This window comes from Rhinoraja longicauda, chromosome 2 (genome assembly GCF_053455715.1).
Source record: "Rhinoraja longicauda isolate Sanriku21f chromosome 2, sRhiLon1.1, whole genome shotgun sequence".
Taxonomy (NCBI): domain Eukaryota; kingdom Metazoa; phylum Chordata; class Chondrichthyes; order Rajiformes; family Arhynchobatidae; genus Rhinoraja; species Rhinoraja longicauda.
In genome coordinates, this window is record NC_135954.1 from 32,338,972 (window position 1) to 32,358,874 (window position 19,903).

The window sequence follows — 19,903 nt, forward strand, 5'->3', positions numbered from 1 at the left end:
GTTGCTTTTAAAATACAAAAACAACCATTTATATTAATTAATGTAATAATTACTCACACATCTCTGGCTCTGCTGTTAGGTCTGCTGTTACAAAATTCGTTGGAAATAATCCAATACCTTGATACGTTTCACCTTTCCACCAGTTTGGATCACTAGTGAAGATAGTGAATGAAGGTTACCACAATTGAGTATTGATAATCTCAAATTACTATCCCAGAAAATGTTATGGTGCACCCAAAAATCTAACATTACTTCATTGAATTCTCCAAAATACTCATTATCCCAGATTTACTAACCAAACATCTGCATTTAATTGTCCAAAGCCAGTGTCTATCTAACGAAACATTAAGATGCATTTCAGTCTATTAGTCAATGAATCATGTAGTTCATTTGCCTGCATTTCCTTCGAGACCTCCCCTATCCATGTATCTGTCAAAATGTCGTTTAAGTATTGTTATGTACCTACCTGAACAACTTTGTGTGACAATTTGTCCCATACATGTACCGTGTGAAAAAATAGCTCCTCAGAATCCTATTAGGTTTCGGTTTATTATTGTCATGTACAGTGACAAACTTTGTGTTGCATGCTATTCAATCAGATCAGGGAATACTATACATAAATACAATGGAGTCTCTTATCTGCTAAGACACTAAACATGCCTTGTACAGCCGCATCGAAAATTGTTGTTCTAGATGACAAACAGCAAAGGCCCCAGTACGACCCCTAAGCACACCATTAGTCATGAGCCTTCAGTCAGAAAAACAACTTTCCACTATCACCATCAAACCAATTATGTAATTATGAAGAGAGTCACAGTTATACAGCATAGTAATAGACACTTCGGCTCAACTTGCTTATGTTGATCAAGGTGCCCCATCTATACTAGTTCATCTGCCTTCGTTTGGCCCATATACCTCTAAACCTTTCCATGTACCTGTACAGTTTTTTTGAAATGTTGCTATTGTTCATACCTCAACTACCTCCTCTAGCTGCTTTATCCATATACCCACTGCTCTATGTGAAAAAGCTGCTCTTCAGGTTCCTATTAAACTTTTCCCCTCTCTCCTTGCACCTATGCCTGGTTCTTGATTCCCCTACTCTGGGTAAAAGACTCTGCATTCATCCTGTCTATTCCCCTCATGATATTGATTACTTCTGCAAGATCACCCTGATCTTCCTGGGCTCCAATGAATATAGTTCTAGCCTGCCCAACCTCACCCTATAGCTCAGCACCTCATGTCCTGGGAACATTATTGTAAATCTTCGCTGCACTCTTTCCAGGCTAACATCCTTCCAATAGCCAGGTGACCAAAACTGAACACAATATTCCAAATGCCTTCTTAACCACCCTATTTACCTCAGACACCACTTTCAAGGAACTATGTTCCTGTACTCCTAGATGCCTCTACTCAACAACACTCTCCAGAGCCCTGCCATTCAATTTGAAGCTCTGCCCTGAATTGACTTCCCAAAATGCAACACCTCACACTTATCTCCATCATCTACTTAAACTCCATTAGCAATTCCTCAGCCCTCTTGCCCAATTGACCAAAATCCTGCTGTAATTTTAGATAACCATCTTCATTCATTTTATAACCATTTGCACTAGGTACTTAAAGAAAAATTCATAGTAAGAAGGATTTTTTTTCCATGTACCTGTCATCTAGTACAGTAATTATCTCTCCAGCTTTAAAGGTGAGCTCATTATCTTCGGCAGCTTCAAAGTCATAGATGGCTCGCACCTTCCGTCCTTTAGATTTGCTGGTGGTGAGGGTTGATGTGTTTGGATAAAGACTAGATACCATAGTCTGCTGCTGTCTTTGTTCTTTCAATGATAATTCAATGGCTATAAAAGTCAGCAGATACTAAAATGTAGCTGAACAAAATTATAAATATTTAATTTCCTCTGCTTGATTTCTCAACATTAACAGAAAACAGTCAATTACCTGCAGGTGAGATTGTAACACTTTCAGTTTTTACATAGAAAGCATTTTATCGGGATGCATCACTGCACAGTTTGGGAACAGCTCCTTGTAAGACCACAAGAAATCGCAGAGAATTGTAGACGCAGCCACGACCATCACACAAACCAACCTCCTTTCCATTGACTTCATCTACATTTCACGCTGCCTCGGCAAGGCCATCAGCATAATCAAGGATGAGTCTCACCTTGGACACAATCTCTTCTCCCCTCGCCCATCAGGCAAGAGGTATAGAAGTATGAAAACGCATCCCTCCAGATTCAGGTACAGTTTCTTCCCAGCTGTTATCAGGCAACTGAATCATCCTATCACCAATTAGTGAGCAGTCCTGTGCTACCATCTACCTCATTGGACTATCTTTCATCCGACTTTACTGGACTATCTTGCACTAAACATCGTTTCCTTTATAGTGTATCTGTACACTGTGGACAGCTTGACTGAATTCATGTATATTCTTTCCGCTGACTGGATAGTGCGCCACAAGCTTTTTACTGTACCTCTACAAGTGACTATTTCCTAACCTAAAACACTTCTTGGTTTTTACATTTTGCCACACACCTGGCAGCAATGTGTCATGCCACGTTACGGTTTTATATTTATGAGCATACATAATCTTGGAGATAGCAGACACAAATGATATAAGATGGAGTCATAGAATCATGACAAATTAGGAAAGAATGTGTCGACTGGATTTGTATTCACTGGAATTTAGAAGGATGAGAGGGGGTCTTATAGAAACATATAAAATTCTTAAGGGATTGGACAGGCTAGATGCAGGAAAAATGTACCCCATGCTGGGGAAGTCCAGAACCAGGGGTCACAGTTTAAGAATAAGGGAAGGCCATTTAGGACTGAGATGAGGAAAAACTTTTTATAGACAATAGACGACAATAGACAATAGGTGCAGGAGGAGACCATTCGGCCCTTCGAGCCAGCACCGCCATTCAAGGTGATCATGGCTGATCATTCTCAATCAGTACCCCGTTCCTGCCTTCTCCCCATATCCCCTGACTCCGCTATCCTTAAGAGCTATATCTAGCTCTCTCTTGAATGCATTCAGAGAATTGGCCTCCACTGCCTTCTGAGGCAGAGAATTCCACACCCAGAAAATTGTGAATCTGTGGAATTATCTGCCACAGAAGGCAGTGGAGGCCAATTCACTGGATGTTTTCAAGAGTTAGATTTAGCCCTTAGCCTAACGGAATCAAGGGATATGGGAGTAAAAGTAGGAACAGGGTACTGATTTTGGATGATCGGCCATGATCATATTGGCTCGAAGGGCCAAATGGCCTATTCCTGCACCTATTTTCTATACAGCACGTTAACAGGCCATTCAGCCCAACTTGTCCAGACACACCAAGGTGCCCCATCTAAAATAGTCCCATTTGCCTGGGTTTGTCCCATATCCCTATAAACATTCCTATCCATGTACCTTTCCAAGCATCCTGTAAATCATGTTATACCTGCCATAAACTACCTCCTCCTGCAGCTCTTTCCACAAAGAGTGAAAACCGTCTCAGTGAAAATGTTGCCAACGTGTTCCTATGTAAACCCACTCAAATTCATAAGACATGTCTCTCAAGTACAAATACCGGGTGACGCCAGCAATGGCTGCCTCACCAAGTCTGTCTGTCCCTTCCGTCTTTGTTGTTTGTTTTAGTATGTGTTAAATGAATGTTTTAGTGTTCTTTAGCTTGTTTTATGTGGGGGTGGGCAGGGGGGTTAGGGGAAACTTTATTTATTCTCTTACCTCGACGGAGATGCGATTTTCTTCCGTGACGTATCTCCGTCCGCACTGCGGCCTAACATCGAGGAGCTGGCGGCCTCTGCTGGAGATCGACCGGGAGCCTGCAGGCTTAATATCGTGGGGTGGGCGATCCCTGTCGGGAATTGACCTCGGAGCTTCAACCGCAGGAGCCTGCGGACTTTAACATCGTGGAGCTCGCGGTCCCTGGTGGGAGACCGACTTCGGGAGTCCCAAGCCGCAGGAGCTTCAATCGCCCCGACATGGAAGCTTCGATCGCCCCGATGCGGGGGCTTCGACTGCTGGCTGCGGGAGCTTCGATCGCCCTGACTGCGGATGTTTTGACTGCCCCGACCGCAGGAGAATAAAGTGGGAAGATTAGACTTTATTGCCTTCCATCACAGTGAGGAATGTGGGGAATCCGCTGTGATGGATATTCATGTTAACTTTTATGTAGTTGTGTGTCTTGTTGCTTTTTTTTAGTATGGCTGTATGGTAATTCTAATATCACTGTACCTTAATTGGCACATCTGACAATAAAAGCCCTTTGAAACCATGTTGACTGGCCCGCCTATCCAAACACATATATATCTTATCCTTCAGAATCTTCTCCAGTACTACAGATATGATATTCAGTTGCACAAAAACAGCCAGGTCAAGGTCTTATGACAACCGAGCTCAAACATCATTCTATCTTGGGGCGGCACAGTGGCTCAGTGATAGAGATACTTCCCAGAGACCTGGGTTTGATCCTGACTACAGGTGCTGTCTGATACATAGCTACATAGACAATAGGTGCAGGAGTAGGCCGTTCGGCCCTTCGAACCAGCACCGCCATTCAATGTGATCATGTCTGATCATCCACAATCAGTACCCCGTTCCTGCCTTTTCCCCATATCCCTTGATTCGGCTAGCCCGAAGAGCTCTATCTAACTCTCTTTTGAATGCATCCTGTGAATCGGCCTCCACTGCTTTCTGAGGCAGAGAATTCCACAGATTCACAACTCTCTGACTGAAAAAGTTTTTCCTCATCTCCGTTCTAAACGGCCTACCCCTTATTCTTAAACTGTGGCCCCTGGTTCTGGACTCCCCCAACATCGGGAACCTGTTTCCTGCATCTAGCGTATCCAATCCCTCAATAACTTTTATATGTTTCTATAAGATCCCCTCTTATCCTTCTAAATTCCAGTGAATACAAGCTCAGTCGCTCCATTCTTTCATCATATGACAGTCCCGCCATCCCGGAAATTAACTTCTTGAACCTACGCTGCACTCCCTCAATAGTAAGAATGTCCTTCCTCAAATTTGGAGACCAAAACTGCACACAATTCTCCAGGTGTGGTCTCACCAGGGCCCTGTACAACCGTACGGAGTTTATTTGTTCTCCCCGTGACCACATGATTTTTTTCCCACGGGGGTGCTCCGCTTTCCTCCCACATTTCAAAGACATACAGATTTGTACGTTAATTGGCTTTGGCAAAGATTGCAAATTGTTCCCAATGTGTGGGATAGTGCTTGCGCACGTGGATCGCTGGTCGGCACAGATCTTGTCCCTCAATTCCTCCAGAGAATGGACATGATTAAGTATTCTATTCTCCTGAAACAACTCTCCCCAATGGTCCACCTTCATTGGTTCATCTTTCCATGGCTAGCTTTATTTGACCACTTTAATCTTCAATGGCTTCTACTCACCTCTGGCAAGGTCCAACGTTTCACAATCAGTCTCCTTCCTATTCCTCAAGTTAGTTTACAGCTAAAATTATCATTGGTGTACACCTTTTAGTCATTTCACAATTCATGGCATCATTGTAACCCCGTTGCAGGAAGGATGTATAGGCTTTGAGGAGGATGCAGATGAGGTTTACCAAAATGCTGCTTGGTTTGGCGGTATTAGCTACAGGGAGAGGTTGGACAAACTTGGATTGTTTTCTCTAGAAATACCAGAAGTTGGTGGCAGGAGAGATCCGATCGAAGTATATAAAATGATGACAAGCACAGACAGGGAGTAGATTCCCAGGGGAAAATGTTAAAGACTAGAGGGCATAGCTATAATTAAAGGAGATATGCGTGCAAATTATTTTGTTTACAGAGTTTGATGGGTGGCTGGAATACACTGCCAGGAGTGCTGGTGGTGGTAGATATGATAGTACCGTTTAAGAGGATTTTAGATGGGCATATGGATATGCAGGAAATGGAGGGATATGGATCGTGTGCAGACAGGCGAGTAGGTTTATCTTGGCATCATGTCCAGCATAGACATTAAGGGCCAAAGGGCCTGTTCCCGCCCTGTACTTTTCTATGTTCTATAAATTCATACTTGGGTATGAATTTATAGAACATAGCTGTCTACTCAAATTGAACCATGTACAGAAATTATGCTTAAATGGGTTTAAAATTCCATGCTTCAGTGCATTCTTTCATCGAGTTCAATGGTGGTTGCCAACTTCTTGCCATTTCCCAACAATTACAACACTGGTCCACCTGCAAACATTAGTTCAGAGACCCCATTCATTTCAATGGAAAATAATTCCTCCAATGGAAATTGGTAAGTGGCAGGCAATGCAAGGTATTTGGGTCGTTTTTGTACACCAGTTTCAGCCGTTCAGTTTCTACACATTTAAGGGCATTTGTCTGCATTACTGTGCATTAAGTTTAATTATTTTTGATCTAGGCAATAAAACTAAATCACTTGCTAATTTCTACCAATAACCAGAAAAATGTGTGTATTTTTTAAAATTTATCCATCACATAGTCATGGAATAAACCCACCTTTCGCCAAGTCCTCCTCTTCTTTTTTGTTTGTTGTGACGTTGGGATCCTTGGCTACTAAAGCAGGACTTGCCTTTGCTTGTTCTGCAGCCTATCAATCACAGAATTTACAAATAAACAACTCTACTAACAAAAAAAGTGATTGAAATGAACAATGCAAAAGTTCTGACAAAAGCATGACCTATTCAGCTGGCAATTCCTGCAGAAAATACAAATACAAAAAGGCATTACCTGAGAACCTACAGCAGGAAATGTAACTCCTTGTTCCTTCAAGTTTTTTATCATTGCAGATATAAGACTTAGTTGAGGGTCATTCTTAAATTCTTCAGCCCATTCCACCATGAGGGCTTTAAGCTTCTCACAGACTTTTGGGTGTCCCTGAAATGAAAATCAAGAATACAAACCCTCAAGACTTTTTTAATTGCGATTTTCTACTCAGACATTGTGCTATGCTTTTCTGCCCCTGATCGAATCTGGTTCTTCAATATTCTGCAGTGATTAAGAAGATTCCATCATTTTTATTGCTCAAAAAATTATTCTCTGTTCAATACAATTTGTAGAAATATGCAATTCATCGATTAACTTAAATCATATGTAATGTGTTGTACTATTTACCTTAAATCTATCTATATCTATATACTAAAACTCGCGTTTATTTGTTTGTTTGTTCCTGAACTACAGCCAAAACGGTACACGATAGCGCGACAATTTTAGGCCCACCTTACTCACCGTCGTCCCTTTGGTGCTAATGGAAGAAGTTTAATTGAAATCCGTGTTCTATTTTTAAAGATATTCCCATTTTAAAGTTTAAATCTATCTCCTAGGGAGGGAGGGGTAGGGGGGAGAGGGTGGGAAGGGGAGGGGGAGAGTGGGGGGAGGAGGGGGGAGTAAGGATGGGGAGCAAGTGGGGGTTAGGGGGAGGGGAGTGGGGGGAAGGAGGGATGGGGAAGGGGAGGGAGTAGGGGTAGGAGGGAGGGGAGGAGGGGAGTGGGGGCGGGGTAGGGGGGGATGGAGTGGGTGAGGAGATAAAGTGGATTGAGTGGGGGGGGGGGGGGGGTGAGGGTGCTAGACCAATAAACGAGTGTCTTTGGGTCCACGGCTCACTCTGGCTGCAGCGCTGGCGGCACGGGGCCAAGGCGAGTGGCACCCTCTCCCCTACCCTGTCTCCCCTCGCCCGCACACGGCCCCGGGAGACACTACCCGCCCGGCTGCCCATTTTTTGAAAAGACCTGGGATCCATCTCTGCCTCTTTATTTTACATAGCATATTTATTTTATTGAGATTTATTATTATTTATTTTTTTAAAGCAATTTATTTTAACGAAGAAACGCGATTTTCCCAAGTCACAATGGAAACCCTACGAGGAATGGGCCCAACGGGTCCACTTGGTCTAGTATATATTAATAAAACTCTCATCTTGTTTGCCGTTGTTTCGTTATGCCCTTCTCATCCACAAAAAAACGGTACACGACCCGCACAATTGTAGGCCCACCTTATTCACAATTGTCCTGGGGAGTGTTTAACACAAGTTTCATTCAAATTGGTCATATTTTTAAAGTTACAGACATTTTAAAGTTAAAAAATTACTTTATTAAACCGATTGCTGGCCATGTTCAGCGTATGACATCACAATGGGACCCGCCCATGTGACGGCCAATGGGGGGGGGCAGGGAGTTGCGGCCAATGTGGGGGCGGGGAGGGGCTACCTTTAACAAATGCGCTCCCCTGACCGCACGAGTACCAGCGGCAGGACAGGCACCCGTCCCACTGTGCCTCGCGCCTGACCTTACTCCCATGGTGCAGCGCGGCCACCAGAGGATCCAACAAAATGGTCGTCGCCGCCATTCAGCTTTGCATGCACGGGCCACAGGTTCACTTTTCCCAGTCCCCCCTCGCTGCCCACGGACCCGGGGACACTCCCCGACTGGCAACGGGTCCACGGGTTGCCGGGCCCACAGGATCATGAGTTGCAGGAGGGTTCCCGGGCCACAGGAGAAACGGGGTCGAGGTCAGTGGCTTCTCCCTGTCCCCCCTCGCCCGCCCACGGCCCTAGGGGATGCTTCCCGCCCGCCAATGGGTCCACAAATCGTTAGGGTTGCTGGGCCCGGCATGGCCCTGGGGGACACGCCACGCCCGCCACCGGCTTCTGCCCACGGCACGCTCCCTGCCCGCCATCGGGTGCACGGATCGGTAGGGTTGCTGGGCCCGGCACGGCCCCAGGGTACGCTCCCCGCCCGGCAACGGGCCCACGGATCGGTAGGGTTGCTGGGCCTGGCACAGCCCCAGGGGACACTCCCTGCCCGGCAACGGGTTCACGGATCAGTAGGGTTGCTGGGCCCGAAGGAGAGCTTTCCACCCAACGGTTTCGGTCCCAAACATCTCCTGCACCCTCTCCTCCCCCCTCCCCCTCTCCATCCCCCCTGAACCTGCCTTATCCCCCACTCCCCCCCCCCCCCCACTCGATCCCCCCTGAATTCCCCTTATCCCTCCCCTCCCCCTCCACTCACCCACTCCATCCTCCCTCGCCCCCCTCACTCACTCCATCCCACCTCAGCCCCCCTTATAATATAATAATAATAATAATAATATTCATTTATTGTCATTGCAACGAGTACAACGAAATTAAAAAATAGCCAATCCTGACGGTGCGTACAAACATATATGCAATAAATGCAAAAACAAATAAATACATAAATACAATTAAATACAATTATATTAAGTACAAGATTTTTTAACGGTGTTGCCTAGTGCAAAGGTAGTGTTCAGTTCTCGTATGGCCCTGGGGTAAAAACTGTTCTTAAGTCTGTTTGTTCGGGATTTGATCGACCTGAAACGTCGACCAGAGGGCAGATGAACAAACAGACGGTGGCCGGGGTGGGATGGATCTTTTATTATTTTGCCTGCTCTACTGAGGCAGCGTAGTCTGAACAGGTGCTCCAGGGAGGGCAGTGAGCAGCCGATGATCTTCTGGGCCGTCGTGATGACCCTCTGAAGGGCCTTCCTGTCCTTTTCTGAGCAGCTGGCATACCATGTGGTTATACAGTATGCCAGCACACTCTCGATGGAGCAGCGATAGAAGGACAACATGAGCTTCTCCTGCAGGTTGGTTTTCCTGAGGATCCTCAGGAAGTGGAGTCTCTGCTGTGCCTTCTTTACTGTGGTGATGGTGTTGGTAGACCAGGTAAGATCCTCTGCGATGTGCGTACCCAGGAACCTGAAAGCTGGTACCCTTTCCACACAGACCCCATTGATGTAGAGTGGGTCGTAATCTCCACTGGTTTTTCTAAAGTCAATTATAAGTTCCTTTGTTTTGGAGGAGTTCAGGACCAGATTGTTCACTGAACACCATGCTGCCAGCCTTTGGATTTCATCCCTATAGGCTGTCTCATCTCCTTCTGAGATGAGTCCAACCACAGTCGTGTCATCCGCGAACTTGATGATGGTGTTGGTGGGATGGGTGGGGGCGCAGTCGTGAGTGTAGAGGGAGTAAAGGATGGGGCTCAACACACAGCCCTGTGGTGAGCCGGTGCTCAGTGTAATGGTGGAGGAGAGGTGAGGGCCTATTTTGACGGTCTGGGGGCGGTTGGTCAGGAAGTCCTTGATCCATTGGCAGATGGTTTGGGAAAATCCAAGGTCGGAAAGTTTGGTGACCAGTCTGCTCGGGATGACCGTGTTAAAGGCAGAGCTGAAGTCGAGGAAGAGCATCCTCACATAGCTCCCCTGGTGTTCAAGGTGGGTCAGTGCAGTGTGAAGAGCAGTGTCGATGGCATCCCCTGTAGACCTATTTGCTCTGTAGGCAAACTGGTGTGGGTCGAAGGTGGGTGGGAGGCTGGCTTTGATGTGCTGCAGGACCAGTCTCTCGAAGCACTTTGTGATGACCGGTGTGAGTGCTACCGGACGGTAGTCGTTAAGACCGCTGATGACAGACTTTTTCGGCAGTGGGATGATTGTGGCGGACTTCAGGCAGGGAGGGATGGTGGATTTTAAAAGGGACAGGTTGAAGATTTTTGTGAAGACCTCAGATAATTGGTCTGCACATTCCCTCAGCACTCTGCCCGTCACACCATCGGGGCCTGCAGCTTTCCTGGGATTCACTGCTCTGAGCACGCGCTTAACATCATACTCCTGCACAGTGAAGGTGTTGCTGTCAGGTGCTGGAGAGGGTGTTATGTCTGCCACTGTAGCTTTCACCTCGAAACGAGCAAAGAAACAGTTAAGTTCCTCTGCCAGCGAGGCGTCGCCGTCGGCAGTCGTGCGGTTGCTGGTCTTGTAGTTGGTGATGTGCTGGATGCCTTGCCATACCCGCCGTGGGTCATTGTTGGAAAAGTGGTCCTCAATCTTCCTCTTGTAGGACGCTTTGGCATCCTTGATGCCTCTCTTCAGGTTGGTTCTAGCAGCACTGTATAGAGCTCTATCACTAGACCTGAAGGCGGTGTTACGGTCCTTGAGGAGAGACCTGACATCCTTTGTCATCCAGGGTTTTTGATTGGGATACAACCGGATGCGTTTGTCGACGGTGACATTGTCAACACAGTTTTTGATGTAGCAAAGTACAGTTGATGTGTACTCCTCCAAGTCATGATCCTCAAAAATATCCCAGTTGGTCCTTTCGAAGCAATCCTGCAGCTGCGAGGAAGCTCCTTCAGGCCATGTCTTAACAGTCTTTATGGTGACTGGAGCTTTCCTCCTGAGTGGGGTGTATGCTGGAGTTAGGAATATGGACAGGTGATCTGACTGCCCCAGGTGTGGTAGTGGTGCTGACCTGAAACCCTTCTTAATATTTGAGTAAACCTTGTCTAGTGTGTTTTTCCCCCTGGTAGCACATCTTATGTGTTGTTCAAGTTTCGGGAGAACTGACTTTAGGTCTGCATGGTTGAAGTCCCCGGCTATGATGTGGGCTGCTTCTGGATATGTGCTCTGTTGTGAGTTTATTGCACCGAGCAGGTAGCCTAAAGCTGTGCTAGCGTTAGCATTCGGTGGGATGTAGACTGCTGTTACTATAACCCCTGTAAATTCGCGAGGAAGGTAAAAAGGCCTGCATTTAACTGTTAGGGACTCCAGATCAGGAGAACAGTGGCTATCTATGATTTGGATGTTAGTGCACCAGCTGTTGTGCACGTAAATGCATAACCCCCCCCCCTTGCTCTTACCGGAGTCGATGTTTCTGTCCCAACGAAACGCTGTACGCCCGGCTAGCTCAATGGCTCCGTCTGGGATAAGTGGATGAAGCCATGTCTCTGTTACTAAGAGAATGCAACAGTCCTCCACGAGTTTGTTTGCTGATATCTGTAGTTTTAGTTCGTCCATTTTGTTGATGATGGATCTGGCGTTGGTGAGAAACATGCTGGGTAGCGGTGGTTTGTGTGGCTGTCTCTTTAGCTTGGCAAGTATACCGGACCGGCATCCTCGCTTTTGCTTCCTGTTTCTCCTCCGCCTGCGACGCCTGTTCGTGCCGACAACTATCCACGGAGCGCCCGGTGTCCTGGCTATCTCTTCCGGTATATTTCGCGGGTGTGGAAATTCGCGCACAAGGTCCCGATTGCACTGGAATCCTATGAACAGAAGATCCTTTCGGTTGTAGGTAGGATTTGCCTGATTTTCCTGATTTTCCTGACTAAATTTGACTAACAGACATAACACAGATAACACACATAAAACGCACCGAAAGGGAGAGCTGTGAGCCGCTGCATCCGTGCGCGCCGCCATCTTGCCGCCGTCACCCCCCCCCTCAGCCTTGCCCTTAGGACCGCCCGCCACAGAGATTTGCACCCAATGGGTGCACACCCGTCTAGTAATCACTTAAAATTTGGACAAAATTCACAGGAAATATATAGGTCAAGAATTTTTTGAAATTGACAAAGAAAACACGACTTTTTGAAAAGAAGTCTAGCTCTTAAACCACATCCAACATTTTTTGGATCAATAGTTCAGGACCACATTTTAAAAGGAGAAATCTTATGCGTCATTTAAAATTTTTAAATCACACACCTTAAAAGGATTGCTGTGCCTCAAGGCTTACGGGAAATAAAATTAGCAATAGCACGTAATCACTTGATAAAAACACAGTAATTAATAATGAGGCCAAGGTGCAGATTAATAATTAAAGACTCTGGCCTCAATGCACTTTGAAGCATTGTCACTCTTTTAACATGATGGACTGTTTTATGTGAACTATCAGGTTACTTCCAGAATATCTTAAAACTTTTATAGACCCTTCCACACATCTAGCAGCTGTAACATTAATTTACACCCTGCAATAATAGGTCTTCACCAAGGAGAGGAGACTGACAAGTTGCGACCTAGTTGCATTAGTAGAATGACGACTTTGCAAATATTGCGCTAAATCCAGAGGAAATGTCATCAGTCCATGAAGTATATTAAAATATACAGAACAGGCAGATCAAAAAACTAAAAGAAAATATAAAGAACGTCAAAGTATTTAAATATTCTGCTGACCAAGCAGCAGGTTCAGCTTCAGATAATCTCTCGAGACTTCCCCATGGCTAAATTTCCAGTTTAAATATCATCTGTCAAAAGTAGACCGCAGATGGGCTAGTATGGTACTCAGAACTTTCTACAGTAGCTTAAGATATCAACTTGGTTGTTAAGGTCAAACGACACAATTGACCACGATCCAGTACTAATTTCCCATAAATGTGGCATAACAATAAGACTTTATCTCATCCTTTTCAGCAGGGGAGATAAAAACAGTTAAAAAAAGTCAATTATTTTTTCCAACTTTAAGGAACTGGCTCAGGCCCAACATTGAGTACAGCCAGGAAATAAGGTCATATGCCCTTTACACTCCGTTGATATGTGACATGCCAAGTTTTCGGGTGGCAAGCGTTGCAAGTGGGGAGTTTTGTACAAAGATTTTGCCAGGATTCTCTTCAACAAAGCAATTTGTTCCTATTTGTACCTGAATGTACTGTCTTTTCTGTGTAGGAAGGAACCGTAGATGCTGATTTAAACCAAAGATCGACAAAAAATGCTGGAGTAACTCAGCGGGACAGGCAGCATCTCTGGATAGAAGGAATGTGTGCCATTTTGGTACGAGACTCTTCTTCAGACTGAGTCAGAGGAGAGGGATATACAGAGATAAGGAAGTATGAAAACATGACGAAGGAGATGGAGATCAGACAAAGGGATTGGATCGATTGGCCATGTGAGTGAAGGAATGGTTGATGGAATTTAATACAGAGAAGTGTAAGGTGTTGCATTTTGGGACGTCGAACAAGGTCAAGACCTACACAGTAAATGGTAGGCCTCTGGGTAGTTTTGTAGAGCAGAGGGATCTAGGAGTACAGGTGCATGGTTCCTTGAAGGTCGAGTCGCAGTAGATAAGGTGGTCAAAAAGGCTTTTGGCACTTTGGCCTTCATCAGACAGGGTATTGAGTATAGAAGTCGTGAGGTCATGTTGCAGTTGTATAAGACGTTGGTGAGACTGCATCTAGAATATTGTGTTCAGTTCTGGGCACCATGTAGGAAAGATATTTTCAAGCTTGAAAGGGTTCAGAAAAGATTTACGAAGATGTTGCCAGGACTAGAGAGTGTGAGCTATAGGGAGAGGTTGAGTAGGCTGGGTCTTTATTCCATGGAGCGTAGGAGGATAAGGGGTGATCTTATAGAGGTGTATAAGATTATGAGAGGAATAGATCGGGTAGATGCACAGAGTCGCTTGCCCAGAGTAGGGGAATCAAGGACCAGAGGACATAGGTTCAAGGTGAAGGGGAAAAGATTTAATAGGAATCCGAGGGATAACCTTTTCACACAAAGGGTGGTGGGTGTATGGAACAAGCTGCCAGAGGAGGTAGTTGAGGCAGGGACTATCCCATTGTTTAAGAAACAGTTAGACAGGTACATGGATAGGACAGGTTTGGAGGGATATGGACCAAGAGCAGGCAAATGGGACTAGTGTAGCTGGGACATTGTTGGCTGGTGTGGGCCAGTTGGGCTGAAGAGCCTGTTTCCACACTGTATCAGTCTATAACTCTATCAAGGAAAATGTAGAATAGATCATTGTTAACTAGGAGAATGTAACAACAAAGCAAACAGAGATAAAAATGTAAATGAGGTCACTCAGACTAGTCGGAGAACTGGGAAAGGGGGAAGGATGGAGAAAGAGGGAAAGCAAGGGTTACATGAAGTTAGAGGAGTTAATATTCATACTATTGGGGGAGGGGGGAGTAAACTGCCCAAGCGAAATATGAGGTGTTATTCCTCCAATTTGGGCTGGGTCTCATTCTGACAATGGGCAGCCCAGGGCAGAAAGGTCAACGTGGGAATGGGAGGGGGAGTTAAAGTGTTTAGCAAACGGAGATCAGGTAGGTTTAGGAGGACCGAACGGAGGTGTTCAGCGAAATGATCGCCGAGTCTGCGCTTGGTATTGCCGATATATTGGTCTTGCCGACCCCTGGAACATGTCAGAGGATTATGTGCTGTATGCAACGGCTGATGGAGTGGAAGGTGAGGACTAGGGTGACTGTTGCGACTAGGAGGAGGAGGAGCAAGAGCAGAGCTGCGGAATATCGAGGAGATCCTAGTGAGGGCCTCATCTATAATGGAAGAGGGGAACCCCCATTCCCTAAATACATCATCTCAGATGTCCTGGTATGGAACACCTCAACTTGGGCGCAGATGTGGCGTAAATGGAAGAATTGGGAGTAGGGGATAGTATTTACAGGAAGCAGGATGGGGAGAAGTGTAGTCTAGATAGCTGTGGGAGTCAGTAGATTTATAATAAATGTCAGTCGATAGTCTATCTCTTGTGCTGGAGACGGTGAGGTCTAGAAACGGTAGGGAGATGTCTGAGATGGTCCAAGTAAATTTGAGTGCAGGATGGAAATTAGTAGAAAAGTTAATGGTCAGTGAGTTTTGCATGGGTGCAGGAGATAGCACCGATGCAGTCGTCAATGTAGCAGAGTTAGAGTTTGGAGATCGGGCCATCGTACACCTGGAACAGGGAATGTTCGCCGTATCCGACAAAGAAGCAGGCATAGCTGTGGCCCATTCGAGTGTTCATGGCCACGCCTTGGATTTGGAGGAAGTGGGAATCCAAAACCTTTTTACACAAAGGGTGGTAGGTATATAGAACGGGCTGCCAGAAGAGGTAGGTGAGGCAGGTCCGATCACAATGTTTAAGAACACATTGGGCCAAATGCAGGCAGGTGGGACTAGTGTAGATGGGGCAACCAAGCTAACCTAAACAGTTGGTCGGCATGGGTAGGTTCAGCCGAAGGATCTGTTTCCACACTGTGTAACTCTATTCAAACATTTCATAATTTATCAAATCTGAATTAGCGAATCAACTATCACCAACAAAACTGGATTCAGAAAAATATATTTTCATGGTACTTCATTGACGATAAAGCTATCTGCAGGGTATTAAGTGCATCAAAACTCCAAAGGACACTATAATAAGGAACAGTGAAGCAAAATATTTGCAGCATTGCTTAAAAAGTCCTATCTTACCTGTAAATCTACACTTTGGACTCTTAATTTACCTACTCCAAGTTAGTAACCAGAGTAAAACCAATGAAAACAGAACAGACCTTGAACATAATGCAACGTCTCTAACAACATTAATAAAGAATCATAAAAGAGATAACAGCTTATTTAAAGACTGATGACATTATTTTATGCGAAAGATCCAGCATATTCCATTATTTCTCAAAGGAGCAACCTGGTGTAAACTATAGAGCATCAGGAAATTGCATCAGGAAATAAAATTGGCGTGTAGGAAACACAATGCTACGGTGGTCATTGGAGACTTCAATATGCAGGTGGACTGAGAGAATCAGGCTGGACTGGACCCCAAGAGAGAGAATTTGTAGAGTGCCTCCGAAATAGTTTCTTGGAGCAGTGTGTTGTGGAGCCTACCAGGGATAAGGCAATTCTAGATTTGCAATGAACCAGATTTAATAAGAGAACTTGAGGTAAAGAAACCACTAGGAGGCAGTGACCAGAATATGATAAGATTGGACCTACCATTTGAAAGGAAAAAGGTGAAATTGGATGTGTCGGTGTTACAGATGCGCAATAGGGGACTACCGAGGCATGAAGGAGGAGTTGGCAAAGATTGACTGGAAAGGGGCTTGTAGAAATGACAGTAGAGCAGCAATGGCTGGAGTTTCTGCGGATAATTCGGAAGGTACAGGATCATTTCATTCCAAAGAAGAAAGAGCCAGGGGGAGAATAAGATGGATGACCATGGCCGACAAGGGAGGTCAAGGACAACATAAAAACAAAAGAGAAGGTATATTACATTGCAAAGATTAGTGGGAAGCCAGAGGATTGGGATGATTGGAGAGAGACGCCCCTCCAAATAAGGGATATGTATGTAAATGTATGTAAATGTCTAAGTAAATGCCTGTATTGAATATGTAACCTCCGGAAATGTCGGATGGGTTTGTTTAAAAAAGATGTTTTGTAAATGATATTTATTACTTGAATAAAGTATTTTTTGATTAAAAAAAAAAAAAAAAAAAAAAAAAAAATGATTTTAAAGAACAAAAGGTAACTAATAGGACAATAAGGAGAGAAAAGATGAAGTACGAATGTAAAATAGCCAATAATATAAAAGAGGATAGCATAAGTTTCTACAGATATATAAAGAGTTTAAAAAAAGGCAAGAGTGGACGTTGGGTCGCTGGAGAATGATCATATCATATATCATATATATACAGCCGGAAACAGGCCTTTTCGGCCCACCAAGTCCGTGCCGCCCAGCGATCTCCGTATATTAACACTATCCTACACCCACTAGGGACAATTTTTACATTTACCCAGCCAATTAACCTACATACCTGTACGTCTTTGGAGTGTGGGAGGAAACCGAAGATCTCGGAGAAAACCCACGCAGGTCACGGGGAGAACGTACAAACTCCTTACAGTGCAGCACCCGTAGTCAGGATCGAACCTGAGTCTCCGGCGCTGCATTCGCTGTAAAGCAGCAACTCTACCGCTGCGCTACGGTGCCTCCTGATGCAGGAGAAGTGATAATGGGAAATTAAGAAAAGGCCTTGAATAACTTTTTTGCATCAGTCTTCACATTGGAAGTCACCAGCAGTGTGCCTGCAATCCTAGAGAGTCAGGGTGTGGAAGTTAGTGGAGTGGATATTATTAAGGGGAAGGTTCTAGGAAAACTGATGCTAAGATAGGTGGAGGGGCAGGCAATGTAGAGGAAGCAAGGACTCTGCAGAAAGACTTAGATAGGTTAGGAGAATGGGCAGAGAGGTGGCAGATGAAATTCAGTATAGCAAAGTGCAGAGTCATGCATTTTGGTAAGAAGAAGAAAGGTGTATGTTATTTTCTAAATGGAGTGAGAATACAGAAATCGGAGGTGCAAAGGGACTTGGGAGTGCTGTTGCAAGACTCCCAAAAAGTTAATTTGCAAGTCAAATCTAAGGAATAGTAAGGAAGGCAAATCCAATGCAAGCATTTATATCTGGAGGACTGGAATACAAAAACACAGATGTAAGGCTGAGGCTCTATAAGGCGCTGGTCAGGCCGTATTTTGGATACTGAGAGCAAATTTGGGCCCCAAATCTAAGGAAGGGTGTGCTGGCTCTGGAGAGGGTCCAGAGGAGATTTCAAGAATGATCCCAGGAATGAGTAGGTTAACCTATGACGAGCGTCTGTCGGCACTGAGCCTGTATTCGCTGGAGGTTAGAAGAATGAGGGAGAACCTCATTGAAATTTACAGAATAATGAAAGGCATAGAGTGGATGTGGAAAGGATGTTTCCACTGGTGGGAGAGTTTAGGACCAGAGGTCATAGCCTCAGAATTAAAGGGCGCTCTTTTAGAAAGGAGGTGAGGAGGAACTTCTTTTAATCAAAGGGTAGTTAATCTGTGGCACTCATTGCTACAGAGTGCTGTGGAGGCCAAGTAAGTGGATATTTTTAAGGCAGAGAAAGACAAATTCTTGATTCGAAAGGATGTCAAGCGTTATGCGGAGAAGGCAGGAAAATAGGATTAGGAGGCAAAGATCAGCCATGATTGAATGGTGGAGTAGAGTCGATGGGCCGAATGGCCTAATTCTACTCCGATAACTTGTGAACTAACATGGTCAATTAACGTGTCAAACAAAACCAAATCAATTTAATAATATTAAACTATAAAAATATTTACCTTGTTTAAGACATTGCTTACTTCACTTGCAAAGTCTCTTGAGCAAACTTCAAGGTGAAAAATTTTGCCACAGTTTGATACACATGCTCCTAGCAGCTGCAAAATAAAATTTCATGAATCAAAACATTGACAATGATAAAACTGTTACTAGATTACAGCTCCATTTCAGTATTACGGTATATTAACATAAATTATAATTTTATTTAACTTTCAATTCAGCCATTCACATGACAAAAAAATCATAAAACAGCTAAACTCAATCTAAGATTATCAAAATTGATTTGTATTTTATAGTTGTAAGGGTGGCTAAACCATGTGTTTGAACAAATCTGCAGGGGAAAAAAAATGCTTAAGATACGAAAAATACTAAACGTACTACTTACAGTTAGTGCCTGCATAGCAACATGAGGATCTTTGTGATTCACTCTTTTCATAATGGCTCTCAAGCAGTCTTTTGGCCTAGTGATTAAAAGTACAGTCCAAGTAACCTCTATTAAAATAAAACATTATTGTTTCTAACTTACACCCTCTAATGATACATGCCTGTCCTAAAAGCCACTCTCAAGGCTCATTAAAGGTTTCAGTCATTGGTCTGACACGGCACACTTCAGTAAACCCCAAATCCACTAATGCAAGTTCTCCAAGAAAACAAATATAACATTGGGAGACAAGATGATGAGGAGGCACAGTGGAAGTGAAGAGGTTGTGGGTCATTGGTTGCGATTTGCCCAAGTACAGCACATGCAGTCAGGAAGTGCGTGGATAAGCTCAAGAATTGGGTAATGAGACTTATCAAAGTGCATTCTTATCCCACACTAGTTGTTTCGGCAATGACCATCAGCATTGGAACAAAATGCAGTAAGTTCCTGGTGAACAGCATTGCACATGGAATAACATTGTCAAGACATGACCCACCCCCCAAGAAAATAATCACAATTGGTGCACGTACTTCAGGACCAATCAAATTTTCAACATGTGGCAATCACAATCATACAGTGAATGCAATTTCTTTGCACTCCACAAGTGGGCACAATTTATTCTCTCAGCATTGAAAAGTGCTGCTTCACAAATGAATTGAAATCATGGAACAAAACATCGAACACAGCACGGTAATTTGTACCAGCCCCACTACTCTGTGTAAAATCTTGCCCTGCACATCTCCCCCCCCCCTCCCCCCCACCCCACCCCGTATAGCTATGCCCTCTAGCATTGGGCATTTCCTGTTTACTCTATCCATGTCTCTCATCTCTCTCTCTCTCTATCTATATATCTATATA

The 19,903-nt window shown here is 44.6% G+C and overlaps 1 protein-coding gene across 2 annotated transcripts in view; it reads right to left on the reverse strand.

Moving 5' to 3' along the window:
- Window positions 1-19,903, reverse strand: part of LOC144603390 (signal transducing adapter molecule 1-like) — a 57,505-nt gene that overhangs the window by 12,252 nt on the left and 25,350 nt on the right. For both annotated transcript variants that reach the window (XM_078416566.1, XM_078416555.1), the window contains exons 3-8: window positions 19,010-19,085; window positions 18,627-18,722; window positions 6,728-6,874; window positions 6,497-6,587; window positions 1,658-1,847; window positions 58-152 (exon numbers count right to left, since the gene is read on the reverse strand). In XM_078416566.1, coding sequence (XP_078272692.1) covers window positions 58-152; window positions 1,658-1,847; window positions 6,497-6,587; window positions 6,728-6,874; window positions 18,627-18,722; window positions 19,010-19,085 — 695 coding nt within the window. The remainder of the gene's footprint in view (window positions 1-57; window positions 153-1,657; window positions 1,848-6,496; window positions 6,588-6,727; window positions 6,875-18,626; window positions 18,723-19,009; window positions 19,086-19,903) is intronic.